Raw genomic sequence first — 16,401 nt, forward strand, 5'->3', positions numbered from 1 at the left:
TTGAAGACCTCTACATAGGTGGGAAATATTTTAAAAATAACTTAAATAGATTTCAAAATTAGTAAGTAGATAAGAAAAAATGACATGATTTGAATAATTTTCTTCATGGAATAGGTGTTTCTGGATTGCTATTTTCTTTATAAGTGATAACTCTGCATTTTAAACACGGTAATTACAAACAGTTGTATGGTTATATTTTTTTAAATTTAGCATTGATGTGATGTTATTGTTCCAAATTAGTATCCTTAATGTAATGTTGTAGGATGTAAGGCATGATAATTAATCTTTTTAACTATTAAAGACAGTAATGGATATTTGTTATCAAATTTTACTCCAGTGTGAGTCTGTTGTATTTCCATTGCTTGAAGTACAGTTGCATACTTACAAGTTCAGGTAAAACTGACACTGTGGGATATTTATTGTTTCTTTGCATAATATTTTGGCCTTATTGTCAAGAAATGACAACTTTTATTTAGGGCCTTTTGAATTTAGGAAAACAAGATTATTATATAATTATTATTAATTTTTTTTCCATTGCTTTTAATTTGAATTTTGTTTTAACACACTGTTTCCATTTTGTGAGCTTTCCTATGCATGTGCAAAATGTTTCTCCTCAGGCCCCCTTGTATTTCCTGGTCCTATTTTTATGAACCATCGAGAACAGGCTCTAGCCAGAATCAGACCCCATCCAGCACAGCTAAAGCATAAACGGGACAAGCACAAAGGTATTTGCTCATCCTTATTGGCTAGGGTGGAAATAAGCCCATCCTCCCAGTCACTTCTTCCATGCGCTGAATCTGTCTTTTCAAAGAACTGCACAAAATGGGTTCTGCCTTTCTTCTTGTTAGTATCTTGTTACCTGAGGAGAAAGAAAATGCATTTAAATGTTGACCTTTTTTTAGAAGTGTAGGTGTTTGGTAGTCTGCACCACCTTTGTTTTTCTTTCCTTTTGGTTTTTTTTTTTGATGAAATATGCATTGTCATTCTGTATGTCTCCTCTCATTTCTAATGCTGTCTCATTCCTAAGGTTCTTTAATTTTACTGTAGGAAACTTGAGTACCTTCTAGTGACTCAGACTGCTGTGTTGTGTTTGTGTTGGTTTTTTTGAACCTTTGTGTTGTATGTGTGGGGTGATGGCTTTAACATATCAATTTCAGACTTGTTAACTGTAGCATAAAATTTTTCATATGTATGTTATCTTTTAACAAGACTTTTCTTAGAAATGAAATACTTAAAATAATGTAAACAACACCTTTTATTTTACTAGCTTTGAATGGGGAGAATACGAATGAAAGTACAGGTTTTAGGCTGCAATTTTCTTGAGTTAAACATTCTTTTGCAGAATATAAGTTAGGCAGTGTCTTTGACATTTCTGACATTTTTGTATGTCTGGAAGGCCCATTCATTATACCTTGAATTTCAAAATGTACAATTTTTTCAGGTATAAGTGATTTTTTTTTCCCCCCTTAGGAAGAGGTAGTATATTACTAAAATTTTCAACTGAATTTATTAAAGTTGAGCTGTGTGAAATCTGATCATAGTTTGTATATATCTGTATATAGATGTATGTGTACATATGCATTTATATATAAAAGATAAATATGTAAAATGTAGATTACAGACCTGATCAAAGTAAGTATAAAGCTCCTAAAATGGTGAGGGCCCAGAATGCTTCAACTGTTTTTAAAGAATAGCTAAATATGAAAAGAATTGTTAGAATGGCATTTCAGTTAATTAACAGATGTTAGTGATAGTATTTGGCATGTATGCAAACAAATCGTATGACAGTTTGAAGCCTTTTGGGATATGATTTCAGTGTGTGGGGGTGATAGGCCTACCTACTTATGAACATACTAGATCATGAAATCATCTTAAGTTTATTTTAGGGACATGAAAGCAGAATCTGATCCTTAGTATTTGCATAACATATTCAATCTATTTGGAAAACATATCATCTGAGCGTTAAGCCTTGATAGATGAAATAGAATAACCTATCTTCACTGGGAGAGATTGGATGCTGAAAGAGAAGACGTACAGAACCTAAATGCTGTCAGTTGAGTGACAGTTTGCTGATGCTCACTATTCTTGAGCTGGATACTACTGCTAGTTGTAGCGCTTGCAAGCAATTGATCTCATGGGCAAGTGCAAAAAGGAGTATGCTCATCCTGCTTACATCTGTACCTTTTCAGCATGTGTTAGTAGTTGGATCTCACTTCAGCTCAAGCATCTCCTTACAAGAGCTATATTGATTAGTTCATAATAATTCAAAGGTCTGTATTATGGTGAAAGATTTTGTCAGATATGCTCTGTAGAACCGAGCATTTATTTTTCCTTGAGGAAGGCTATATGTGAAGAAACATTTGGTTTCTTGTAGTTCTTTTTGTCTCATGCTAAAGGTCCTTGTTATTACAAAAAATTCATATTAAGTATTATCATCTTTCTGATCTATGTCTGTCTCCATCACAAGTATAGATAGAAAGGAGTAGGTACCACCTCTTTGATATTCATGGAGTGCTTTGACACTAAGAAGAAAAATGAGCTTGTGCTTCATCTTCATTCTTTAATGAGGTAGTGAGTTCCCAGTCTGTATCTCCAGTCCCTGTGGACTTCATCAGTGGGGATTTGAGTAAAAAAGATTAATGAAAGTCTGTAGAATTTTCTCAACTGTAGAAATGAACTGAGTGGCAATTAAAAACAAAGTAAGCTCCTTGAGTCAATTACGGTTCTGCAAGCAAATGCCACATTTTCCTGTATTTGGGAGTAGCGGCAATGAAAAAAACCTTCTAAACAGTATGAAACCAAATACCTTCAAAAGGGCAAAGGTTAGATGAAGCTGAACCTGCATGGACGGAACAAGTTATATATCAACCATTTTGCAAATGCTAAAACAAAATTATCAGATGTTCAAGAAGATTTACTTGTAATTTATTTTTTTAACTGTAAAATACACTGTCTGAAGGGTCAAGTAGTTTGAAGCACTCATTGGAGAAAGACAGCTGACAATGAAAACCTTTATCTACGACTTGACAGAAGTGAATCATACTGGAGTCTTTATATGTTTCATATTGACATTTCCGTAGTCTGGTAGTCTTGTTTTCATGTGCTAAGTGTTCCTAAAGAAGTTCAAAACACAACTGAAAATGTGTTGCTTAAGACTTTTGCTCTTTGCTCAAGAAGATAAAAGTTGCACCAAAACAGTTTCAGAGCCACTTTTTCTTTACTAGGTTTTTACACGCTGCCATCAATAGGGAGACACTTCAGACAGGGACTTTCTTGGAATTTGAGGCTTCAAGAATACAAGAGTATGTCAAACCTCATAAGCATACATAATCAGCAGCTGTTGTCATGTGTTTTCATGACAACAAATACTAATTTGTTAATAACAATTAATAACAAAGTTGACTTTCTTTATAACGTACCTTTTTTGCTGTTATGAGTTCTGTCTCTCTATTCAGGCTTCCTTATCATCTTTCATCCCGGCCTCTCGCTTCCCCATCTTTCAGTAATTCTTTTTGGAGAGTTAAATTTAATTAAAGTCACCCAGAAGTTTGAAGAGGTTAGGCCCCTCACTACAAGAAAGACATTGAGGTGCTGGAGCGTGTTCAGAGGCGGGCAACGAAGCTGGTGAAGGGTCTGGAGAACAAGTCTTATGAGGAGCGGCTGAGGGAACTGGGGTTGTTTAGCCTGGAAAAGAGGAGGCTGAGGGGAGACCTTATCGCTCTCTACAACTCCCTGAAAGGAGGTTGTAGTGAGGTGGGTGTTGGTCTCTTCTCCCAAGTAGCTAGCGATAGGACAAGAGGAAATGGGCTTAAGCTGCGCCAGGGGAGGTTTAGACTGGAAATTAGGAAAAATTTCTTTACGGAAAGGGTGGTCAGGCATTGGAACAGGCTGCCCAGAGAGGTGGTGGAGTCACCATCCCTGGAGGCGTTTAAAAAACGGGTAGATGTGGCACTTCGGGATATGGTTTAGTCTGGTCTACCCTTGATTAGTCTAGAGTGGGCTTGGTAGTGTAGGTTAATGGTTGGACTGGATGATCTTAAAGGTCTTTTCCAACCTAGATGATTCTATGATTCTATGATTCTAGGAATAACTCCTCATGTCATATACTGCAAATGGAGGCTTACGCCTGTCAACCATTGCAAATATAAACAAAGCAGAACCAGCAGTAGCTGATAGAGGAAGACAAAACTGCTGAAGAAATTGCCCCTATTGGATAGGTGGATAAAGTATGGCATTGGTATGAGCTTTGATTCATTCTTTAGAGTTTAGAAACTGTTGCTGCTTCCTTGTCTCTCAAAGAAACCCACAACTTAAATGACTTACTCAAGAAGTTACACTTCTTAAATGATGTGGAAAGTTATTCTTGTCATTTTGTAAGGTCCTTTTGGTATCTGTGGAGAATAAAGTTACTCATAAATGTATGCCTTTTTGTCCACCTGTGAATTAAAGCTGAACACCTAACTTAAGACAACATTGCACGTAGCTTTCCTGGTTTCTGTCCCCTGTTGGAAAGAGGCTAGAGGTGGATCTCTACTCCTCCAAAACATATGTTTCTATTTGGCAAGCTATCTGGGTCACAGAAAATACCTAAGAATTCACACTCTCAGTCAAATACACTTCTTTTGGTTTGTATTCATACAGAGTAGAAACATAAGTACACAGAGATGATGGATGTGCTTTTCCGTTGCTCAGTATTGCAGTTTTACTTGCATCCAGGTCAGATAATGGAATAAATGATTTGGCCAGTAAATTCCTGTTTGCATTTACTTTTTGGCTAACCTGAACAGGTAAACCAATACTGGTACAAAAATTCAGGACACAGTTATTACTGAGTTTGTAATTAGAATGCAAGTTTATTATCACATTATTGTAAGTGTTATGCATTTGTGATGCTGCATATCACATTTCAGCTATATGCTCAAGTGAGCTCTCAAGCATCCAACAGACTTACTTTTTTTTCTGCCCTCATAGGATGGATGATTTTTACAACCAGAGGTAGGTTTCTTTCCCTGCTGCACTGTGGCTATAATATTGGTTACAGATATTTCAGCTAAAGCCTGCGGTGGACAGCCAAGAAGCTGCAGTCACAGGCTGATTTGTTCAAGTAATGTTGTGTATAAAGCCTATAGATGACATTAAGGCATTCAGAACATCTGTGAGGGTTGAACATCACAGATACTAACCAGTAACTTGACTGATACACTTTGTTTGGGTAATTGCTGCTGAACTGAACAAAGATTTGTTGGCAAGTGGTGTAATATAAAGAGACAGTCTGAGAATTTTTTGTGTATGGTCATACTGCATTAAAGCTTTTCATCTGTGGGGAGAAGAAACGCATTTAACATCTTTAAAAGCGCTTTTTCCCTCCTCTGAAGATGGTCAGTGAGAAACGAAGTATCATCAACCTTACTGCAGCTGAGGAACACTAACAAAGTATTTTTCCTTGGGTCTGGGCCAAGGGTCCAAGATGCCATTCTGTAACAATGTTGGGGGTTTTTTTTGCCAGCAGAACTCTCATTTATAGGTTATGACTTCACTTGCTGTTGGGACTGAACGAGCTTTTTCTTCATTCCTGGAAAGCAGCTGGTTTGGGGTTTTTTTGTTGTTTTGTTTTGTTTTTTTCCTCTGGTAGTAATGTCAGCCAAGAGAACTTTTGAGCATGTTTCACAGAGTGAAAAATTGTCTTCAGAAGTTAAGAATTTTCTAAGAGAAAACGGGAGGGGGCTTGGTTATATTTCCAGTTATCTTGCTTTCCTTCCCCAACTGTATAAGATAACCAAGATGAAACCCCATCATTGTGAAGTTGTTCATGGAGCCCACCCCTCAGTGTTGACAGCAGGAAGCACTTTGGAGCTTTTCCTTGGTGCTTTCTTCTCTCTCAGAGAGATGAATGAATCAAAGTTGCTGTTCAGTGGTAGTCCAGTTGGGTAACACTGGAAGTACTAACTTGCTCTGCTTACAAGGTTCCATTCATTCAACCAGAAGAGTCTCTGCTTCCGTAGTCTGTCTTTCTATGCTTCCCTTTTAGGAACAGTTGTTTTGATAATACTTCTAATGAAATGAATATGTGCACAATTTTTTCAAGGAAAGCAAGGGTATATCTCCATAGTTACAATTGTTCTTGAGGTGTGCAAATAAGCTTTCTGCATCCACCTTTCACTACCATATCTAAAAAAGTTTTGACTCTGAAAATACTGAAATGAAAGGGGATGACCCAGTTTATTTGCAGCTTTATGTCTAAGTGTAAGAGCTTGTAGAACTTGGTTCTCCTGGCCAGTGCTGCTAGAAAAATAAGTTATGCGTAGGCCATGTAGTGTAATGCCTTCATTCTTAAAGGCCTTGAGGAGTTAGCTTTGCAGTTTGAAAATGCCAACCCTGTAAAACTTTTTCCTTTAAAATAAATTTATTTCTTGGAGAAGGAATTGGAGAATTTTTCATGTGAATGTACTTGTCTCTGTATCTTGCACAATAGTATTTAGTGTTTCCTTAAGGGTAATACAGTGTTATGCTTTCATTTGCAACTTGGGAAAAAACGGGACTATATCTAGACACATCTTTTATTTAAAGGCAGTATCACATATTTATCATTTGAGAAAACAGCAATCCTCAACTATTTATTAGTAATTGTTGAAGCACTTAAGAGCAATGTGTTTTTCTTATGATGAGACAGGAAATGCATATGCATCTGTTCAGGTGTCTGCAGATAAATTGATATGCCACTGTTACATAACCAGAATACAACTTCTGCTAAATTTTCTTAATATGACTGTGCATAGGTGACATGGTTGCTCTGTGTCTAGTTTGTTTCACTGTAGGAAGTGCATGTAGCCATGACACATACTTACCAAATGTGTGCATTCCTGGCAGGTGACTGTTCAAGTGCATTTGCACAGTGGGAGAGCTTAGATTTTTCATTACGGTCATCAATGATCGAGGGAGTAGGGGAGACAGGGGTCACAGGTAGACTTCCAGAACAATTAGCTTTTTTCTGCTCCTGTCCAAAAAGCTTGTGTGAAAGAGGGAAGCAGTAAGTAGGCTGCTTGCTGAATGAATAATTCTGGTGGCAATATTAGCCCAGGAGGAAAAATCCTGTATTTTCAGGGGTTTTTGTTGTTGTTAAATAGTGGTTTTGTCTATTTGTATTTGCTTTTGTTGTTAATACAAAAAAAGCTGCAGACAGACCTGCAGAAACATTTCTTCTAATGTGCATGCAATCTGATAGTACACAACTGACGCTGTTGGAAAAACCTTAAAAATCCCATGGCAATTCTGAGATCCAGACAATTCCTTTACCATGTCTCCATTTCACTCATATCCAACGTGTAGTGCGAGTGTAATTTTTTTTGATGAAGGGCACCCACATTTGCGAAGGGATACTTTGCCTATGCTATTAAACCTAATTCTTCAAAAGCATTACTTAATACCTGTATGCAATTTTCCTTTACAGGTGTAAACTACATAGAGTTTTGTATAATTTCTGTACTGTCATCACTAGAAAACAGCTTTATTTCCAGAACAGTAAGATTTTTTTTAAAACTGGTTTGTAATAAAAGTGCTGAAATGACTTTACTGTATCAGCAGGTTCCATGCAATAAAAAGGAGAGAAAGTTTGAGCAATATGTATAAAACCAGAATTATATTTTAAAACATTCGTAGGTCTGTAAGTGCTATGCTGTACACAATGAATAATGAAGTATCAGAGTTCAGACTTCCACTAATGATTATTCTGGAAAATGCATAGAAATTATAAATATAGATCTAAATTAACAACACCTTGAATGCTTTGAGTAGCAATTGTTTCCCTGTATCAATTTAGTTAATAAAGCAGTAATAGGTCAGAATTATCACAGAAAGAATGTGGAATCTCCTTTGTGCAGTTATTTTTCACTTTGTGTATTTTTTCTCATTTCTCTATGCTAGAGACAGTGTGACTAAAGTCATATATGAAATTTTTCATTGTGAAAATGCACTTTCTTTAGCGCTTTCATTGCCCGCTTTCTACACAGGTATAGGTGTTTTAATGGTGATGAGCATGTTTTCTGTTTCTTGGTCATGCTGGTTTCCTGCTAGTGTTATGAAACCACTTTCCTTTGTGACCCTGTGACCATATAATTTAATTATAATGTAATTGTTAGATGTAAACATTCTGATTTCTGGACAAGATAGTGGCTTTCAAGAAGTTTATAAATAATACACATATTTGTCACTTCCATGCTTTTATCTGATGCAAGGGCAGTTTGACTTTAAGAACCAATATAGCTCTTCATGCTTACTAAAAGAAATCACAGAGAAAATGTCTAAAAATGCATCTTAAATGGACAGGAAACAGACGTGCTAGTAGTGAGTATGTCGGTATTGTTAGAAATGAACTGCATAAGTAATTATTAGTTCTGTAAAACAAGGGCTATATGGCCAAGTTGGAGTGAAGTAAAATCCTTAAAAAGTAGTAATTGAAAAAAACAGACCAGGCTGTGCCTATTGAGTTTAACTACAGTGCTTTCTGTCCACTTCATAATGCTATTTTATTGGAGAGTGAAAGTGATGGCTATTAAGCAAAACTTCTGAAGTTGTCTGAATTTCCTGTCTTGCTGGTCATTTTTGTCTGTTCTTTGGAAGTTTCTGCTTTAGAAGATGTGATATTTTTCAGTGTGTAACTTTGTAGTACGTTGTTAGAAGTAGAGTTTCTGTCATCTTTCACATCTAATTTGATGCCACATTTTGAGCTGTCTCTCTTACTATTCTGTGAGTTCTTTCTCCTACCTTACAAATGGCGGGGTGGGGAGTTATTACTATTCTTGTTCTATTCATTCTTCTAATATAACTCTTTCAGAAGACATGGGATATAATTATAAGTTTTGTTTATAGACGGAAGTGGAGAAAGAGGTGAGAAGGATGCGAGCAAAATCACAACCTATCCACCAGGGGCTGTCCGCTTTGACTGTGAACTGCGAGCCGTACAAGTCAGTTGTGGATTTCACCATTCAGGTAAAAACAAATAAATCAATGTTAATTATAGTGTAGATTTTTTTTTTAATGTTGCCATATGTGTTTTCACTGCTTTGTGTTTAATTTTCAATAAGGATGTACACGGGAGTGTTAAGCGTTGAAAAGGTTGCAGTATCATTTTGTAGCCTACTACGCTGTCCTTGAACAGTGAAGAGGACTGTAAGTATTGTATTGAGTTACATCAGAGATTTCAAGTAATTTTTGAGTCATCTGAAAACATCTGCATGGCACAGCTCTAGCCCTGCATAGAGATGCTAGCTATGATGGGCTGTGGAATCTGGTATAGATCTCTTAGTGTTTCAGTAGGAGTCATTAACTGTGCTTCTCAGAAGGGCTAACCAGCACAGGTGCAGTACTGTGTTAACATATGCATATGTCAGAAAAATATTTTTCTTTTTTGTTTGTTTTGCAGTGGTTTTGATGGAGAATGGTGACGTTTACACATTTGGATATGGGCAGCATGGGCAACTTGGACACGGTGATGTTAATTCCCGGTGAGCTGGTAATTAAAGGACATGACTGTGTATTGCTGTACTGCTCCATAAAAAGTGGCTAAGTTTCTGTTTCTCTGTAGCCAGCAAGTGTGAAAACTCAAATATTGTCCAAATAAAGTTGATAAGCTCTTGTTCTTCACTTATTCCCCATAAACCCCTGGATATAGATACAGTAACAGTACAGTTGTACTGTAAAAGTAATTTGTTCAGTACACGAAGGCTTCTGTGCATAGTTATTAGCATAGCTTTGATACTTGAGTCTGAAATGCTTCTGTCTCTTCAATTCTCCCCACATATGAGAATGACATTGAAATCTCATTAAGATATCATTATTTCTGTAAAATACTACATATGCAATAATTCAAATACTGTGATGATGTAAACCTAGATTAACATGGTTCTGTTACACCATTGGCAGTAGTTCAGTTATGATAAAATCTCTCTTTTTTTTTTTTAATTATTAATCTCCAAAATTAAGTCACTAAGCTTGGGTCTTAGCTGCATTTTGTAGACACTTATTTTGGATGTCAGCATGAGTGTGATGTGTGCTTTCTTTGCGGTCAATGGAAATAGAGAAGTCAACAGTGTGGAGAGCTATTTGACTAACCACCCACTACTTTATCTACTTTAGGTATGCTCAGTAGCTCTGTAAACTTTATGGGCTTGATCTCCATTGACTACAGTGAGAGCACAGATAATTAAATACAGGTGTCTTTAATGTGAAGCTCACTCTCACCCTTAGTATCTCATCCTTAGTATCTTACCTACTCACTAAAGTAAAAAAATCAGTGTCCTGCCATAAAAGGAAATGTAATAATGTGGTTCTTTGGGTACATACATATACCATATAACACATAAGACAGGGGATTTTGAATAGTAGGAGTCACTGAGGCTTTGCATATGTCCAGTAATGCCCAGAATCCTTGTGTAAAAGGCATACAGAGTGAGCATCCATGACCTGTCTTCAGTTCTGTCATTTATCTTGTAGCACTGAGATGAAAAATTACTCAACATCTATCCTCCTCTTTCGAGACTTCTAAATCATTTCTTTTTTCAAGTTTCTGAAGAAATCTTCATCATCATAAAACTTTCATTGGATTCACTAAACAAGGGGGAGAGGAAAGGAAGAAAGAAAGTTTACTGGAAGTGTTACTTTGTATTGACTACTGTGCCTAATGGTAGTCTAAACCACTAGCCCTACTCAGTTTGCATTGGACTGGTGAATGCAGTCTGTTTCTGCCTAGGGTAGAGCCATATCACAGACAAGTACTCTGTTTTTCGTTCCTGGAAATTCTGGGCTACTTGTTCCAAGCTACAACTGCTTTACTGGCAATTCAAGTCACTACTAGAATAAGGGCAGTTTGTCTTAAAGACTGAAGAGGTACTAACAGCAGTGGCATTTGTACTGGTAACTTACTGTCTCCTATTTCCAACTTTGATGAAATCGCTTGGCTTTTCTGAAGGCATCGGAGCTATCTGCTGTATCTGTCAGAATTTCAGGCAGTAAACCCCACATCTGTTGCTTATTTAGACAGAAACTGGATGGAGACCAAATGTAGTTCCAAGTGAGATCCTAGAAGAGAATGTGAAACATCCTGTGCCAAAGGATAGCGCTTGACCAGGCCTAGAAGCTGAGGAGGTACAAGCGACTTGGCACTGACCTTTTTATCATTCTACAACAGACCCTAGAGAGTGTCTGAAAAAAGCCTTGAAGAAAGTTGGAGTATGTCCTGTGCATGAGAACTGGCTATAGTACTATGTTGCTGTTTAGCACCATCATTCAAATGATAATTTCCTCATTGATGTACTTCTTTTTCCAGCTTTAAGTAGAGATCTCTCTTCTGTCCTCACAGTAAGGGATTCAGAGAAGGAAACAGGGAATCCTTATGCAGAGTTCCACCTCAGTTGGGATGCAGTGGTGCTCAGATGGCCAGCTCCAGCCAGGTCAGTGGTATGTCAGTCATGCAGTGTGTCACATTGCCTGTATTGACCTCAGGAAGACCATCATCTTCTGAATCCAGGAAATGATACTCTACTGTGTTTCCAGGAGATAGGGGAGGAAAAAAAAAAAGGAAGTAATATTTAGGCAGCCTAGCTAGTATACCTATATACGGGGCCCCCTGAAAACAAGAACTGTCAGGGAAAGGAACTCTCATTTTCATCTGAGGGAGCCATCTTTGTTGCCAGATGAAGCAATGATGGAAGTTCCTGGGCAGCGATTGATGACTTACCCTTTCAGAGACTTCTGTCTTGCAGTGTAAAGATTTAGTAGTGAGACTATATTTTTAAAAGTCTTGAAAATGCTTAACTGTTTTGAATTCTGTGCACTTGTCCAGACATGTCCTTCTCCTTAATTAAGGGGATTCTGGACTCCTCTATTAAAGTATGGTAAACAGCACAAGTTTGTCCTCCTACTTTGGTAGGAATGAGGCATATTACATGCCCAGGAAGGACTTCAGACTATTTTTTATCCACACAAGCAAACAAAACAGCATATGAACAGGACGGTGTGATTCTCAATAAAATATTAATAGAACTGAAATGGTGTGGAGGAACAAGCAATATGCACAAGGTGGTGGTGTTTGTTTTTTTTTTTTCCTCCAGCAACGACTTCAGCCATTCACAGATGGACCACTTAAAAATGCAAGTGATCTGGTTCCTGGGAGGCCATTTGTTCTGTATCAGTGTGATGGAGCCATTAAACTAGTCTGTGTAGGCTTCCTGTTGTAAAATCCACAGTGGCAGATGTTGATGAGCTATTCACTGCATGGAGGATTTGTCAGTCTATGCTTATATTCTCCTCAAATTAGATGCTGATGGATAGAAACTCAGTGAAAGCAAGAAATGCTTTGCAGTATCTAGTCGTGGTGAAAAATAGCATGTTTTGTATTCAGGTAAGCAAAGGCCTGTTTGGTGATGCTTCCCTCAAGAAGCTGGGAATTAAAACTCCAGGATCTTTCTGTTATTGTTCAAAATTTACCTGCATTTCTTGTACAAACTGTTGTCTTCAGCACTACGTTAGCAAGCATATGATCTGGCAGTCAAGCTCCAGAAATGGAACAACTGAAGTAAGGCAATCCTGATGTGATTTTGCTTCCAAAGGTTCAACAATAACATGGAAGAAAATGGAGCAGACCTTCTGTGGACAGTCAGCTATGTTCTGTTTGAAGACAAAGCATAGACACTATATCCTAGTAATATCTCTAGGAAAAAAAAAAGTGTTTCATCATCTCTGATAGGACCGTGTTTCTAGATGCATTGTCTGATTATTTTACTTCAGTAGTGGAGTGGAGGTCTTATTTACATCTTTTCACCAAACTTAGTTACCTCTAAGATCTAAAAATTCTTGGTGGTTTTTTTTTTTTTTTTTTTAACCAACTCTGCCTGCAGTTGACAGAAGTTACTACTGGTTTCCTTTTACCCACTACACAGTAACAACCCATGGTGAACCTGAATTTATAGCACCATGGTGAGCTGCCGCAAGGGACATCTTACTGGACTTAACAGCCAACTGTTGCCTGGATAAGTACCATGGACAGCGATTGTTCGAACAGTTAATGCGGGACGAGTTTTCAAAGACAACTTCTGCTCCCAGAAATGGTTACCCTTCAGGATGGAAGAGGCTTTTCATGTGGACAGCCAAAATGCATTTGGACCTTCTGCAGGATCCTGAGTTAGTTGATGCATGTATATCTGCTGCTTTTCATTCAGCAGTCTTACATTTTCCCAAGGGATCTTGGGTTACTTTCTGTATAGCTGAGGCTGGTCTTTTGTGACTGGCCTGTGTCAAGTACCTGTGTCATATCCGGAAGCCAAAGAATCTGTGAGTTCGACACCAATGTGTCCTTCAACTCCATCCCAGAATACTTCTTCCTTTCTCCCATTCAAACGGAGAAATCCTGATTGTCAAAACTTTGTCCAAAGAGTCTCTCAGACTCTTAAGTGTCTATGCTGAGCTTTTCTGTATTGAGTTCCAGAGGGATAGGGAAATACTCGATAGTATCACAGGTTTTAAATTCCATATACATCAGTCAAACCGGTTGCTTGTATTTTTCCAAATCCTTCCTCCTTTTATGAAGTGAAAACTATTTTTCTGTAATTTTACTTTATTTTTTTCATGTAGGTAAGTGTCTTAAGCTTTTTCCTGTTCATTTCTTTAGTTGATACACTGTAGTTGGCCATTCCAAAAGCTGGGTGATCTTAATAAAAGAGCTATTCAAGAAGATAACATATTACATCTCTCTACGTTGGTTGCTTCTCTGGTTTTGCTGCTGCTGCCAAGGGAATATCATATACAGCATTCAGAGAACGTTGCTGATAGATTCAGTTGGCAAAACAGAAAGATAAATAGTTTTGGTGATAATAGCTTAGCTTTTATGTATCAAATAGATGAAATGTTCACTTTTTTTTTAAAGCATAGGATTGATAGTTCCATGCCTGCAGCTATCATAATTTTGAGGGAGAGAAAAAAAAAATTTAATCATTCCACTTTAACAGGAATGCTTTTGGAGTAGTTCTTAATTATGTTTTGTTTCTGCTTCAGTGCCCTTTTGAGCTTCCGTAAAGTTAATGGGAGGCAAATGTAATGTTTCTTCTGCTTTTAAAATGTTTCATCGTCAGTGCTGCTAGACTTTGCTCTCTGTGTCTGTGTAGAATCTTACTGGTGTCCAAACCCATGTGCCTGTAGACCAACAAAGGCTTCTAAACTTATGAATGTCATGTTGTGCATCTTCTACCAAATTTTATGCTACCCTTCAGTCTCTCCATCTCCATTAGAGTCACCCATGGGAAGCTACATTCACCACGAAGGAGTAATTTCTTTCCGTATACCTGTGTTCCCTCTCCTTCAGGTCATCAACCTGTCTTCATGCTGGATTCCCCTTTTCCACATTTCCATATGTTCATAGCTTCCCATCTACGCTTTCCCTACTGAGCATGATGCCTCTCCTTTGTCCTACTTTCTTAACTTCTGTTTTACCTGCAATTCAGCCAAAACCAGAACATGCAGATAACCTGTCTTTTTGCACATCAACTACTAAACAATCGCTAGTTAACCATGGGCAGACACTTTTTTTTATTCCAGAATAAGAAAACTTATTATTTTAGATTACCCTACTTTGAAACTGTGTATTTAAAAGTAAGTTTAAATAGTGCTGCAGTTTTCTGGGGTCAGAGTTCCCAAACACGACACTTGTTCTTCAAATTCACAGTCTTTCTAAGTCCACAATAAATCTGAAGTCTAGGTAGACATTCATTATGGAATTCAAAGTCTGGTACAGTTCTTGTAGGCTCCTGTTCACTTTGGGATTAAGATAAAAATTTTAGTTTTAGTATCTCATACTTCTTTCTTTTTATCTTTTCTGCTATTTCTAAGTCATCACTTCAAGTTTTCTTTCTCTGCTTCATAAACATACATACTATTGGGGTTTTTTTTCCTTCATTTTTACTGGAATGGGAAATTTGTTTTCTTATACCTGGTCATATTTGGGAGGCACATAGATTAGACTTTTTCAGATCTTCCTGGAAAACAGTTTGGAGAGGTTTGTTCTTTCTTGAGTCTATGAGTTTGATGGAGAGCAGTTTTTTAATGCCTGATTCTCCATTAGAAAGCTGATGGAGGTGGGTAGACCTTGTCTTTCTTTTATTATTCCCTAGACAGTAATCTCAGGAGGACCATATCTGTATTGCTTCTGGTAATTGTAGTAGGGTACCAACCACGTAAGGCTTTGATTGCTTCGTAATGCAGACAATTTTAAGTGCTTAACCAGCGTCGTCACTACAGAATTTTTTTACTGCTACAGTTCATTGCAAGATATTTTATTTACCTACATACACACATACACGTATATTAGGGTAACTTCAGTAACATTAATGTAATCCTACAATTATATATTAACCATTTTTATTCAATGCTAATTTCTGAGCTTAACTGAAGAGAGGGTACTTGATCTGGTTGCCTGTAACAAGAGGGCATAAACTTAAATATCCAGTACAGTCTTTTAAACCTCTGTTTATTTACTGTGCAAGATGTTGCTTGACTCTGGTTCCATATAGTATGTGAACACAGTGAATGTATTTCACAGTGATTGAAATCCTTATAATATTAATGCATGTGTTAAATGTTGTATAAGCATGTATTGATACAAAATTAATTTATTTTTATATAGGGGATGTCCCACTTTGGTGCAAGCATTACCAGGTCCTAGTACACAAGTTACTGCTGGGAGCAACCATACAGCTATTCTCTTAATGGATGGCCAGGTTTTCACATTTGGAAGTTTCTCAGTAAGGAAATAATAATATTTACTTATGGGAATAAGCTAGTAGTTAATGTATTGTTCAAAGACCTTTTAAAACTATTTGCTTATACTTGCTCTTGTAGAGCTACTCATGACTTCTGCATGTCTTTTGAGTCTGTTATGTTTAAAAATGTGGCCTCTAACATTGTCGTGGTTAGAAAAGCAGGATGCTAGAAATTCTTGGTGTTTTTTATATTTTAATGAAGATGGTGGTTTAAAACTGGGTTATTTTTTAAGGTGCACCAGTTTTCTCAAACTCTTACTGTTGCAAGCTCGGTTGTAAATAAGTATGTATTGCATATTCTATTACCTGTCTGTCTGCATTTGTTAGAAAAAATAAGTGTCCCGTTTTCTTTCATAGAAACGGCAATGAGTTGTGAAGTTATGCTTACACTTGGGGAGAGATTATTGCTCAGTATAACACAGCATAGCTCTGGTACTCTTCTTTCATATCCGCATGGCATATGTTCTCCTATGTCCATGTGGAATCCATTTTTACATTCACTGAATAAGCACTTCATAGAATCATAGAATGCTTTGGGTTGGAAGGGACCTTTAGAGATCATCTAACCCAGCCCCCCTGCAGTGAGCAGGGACAGCTT

At 37.3% G+C, this 16,401-nt stretch overlaps 1 protein-coding gene across 9 annotated transcripts in view; it reads left to right on the top strand.

Moving 5' to 3' along the window:
* MYCBP2 (MYC binding protein 2) overlaps positions 1-16,401 on the top strand; it is a 211,490-nt gene that overhangs the window by 75,851 nt on the left and 119,238 nt on the right. For 8 of the 9 annotated variants that reach the window (XM_075720664.1, XM_075720685.1, XM_075720671.1 and 5 more), the window contains 4 exons: positions 618-725; positions 8,866-8,985; positions 9,419-9,500; positions 15,668-15,785. In XM_075720664.1, the coding sequence (XP_075576779.1) occupies positions 618-725; positions 8,866-8,985; positions 9,419-9,500; positions 15,668-15,785 (428 nt within the window). Of the gene's footprint in view, positions 1-617; positions 726-4,971; positions 4,996-8,865; positions 8,986-9,418; positions 9,501-15,667; positions 15,786-16,401 lie in introns of all 9 variants that reach the window. The other variant, XM_075720658.1, reaches the window with a different exon arrangement.

Source organism: Pelecanus crispus, chromosome 1 (genome assembly GCF_030463565.1).
Source record: "Pelecanus crispus isolate bPelCri1 chromosome 1, bPelCri1.pri, whole genome shotgun sequence".
NCBI lineage: Eukaryota > Metazoa > Chordata > Aves > Pelecaniformes > Pelecanidae > Pelecanus > Pelecanus crispus.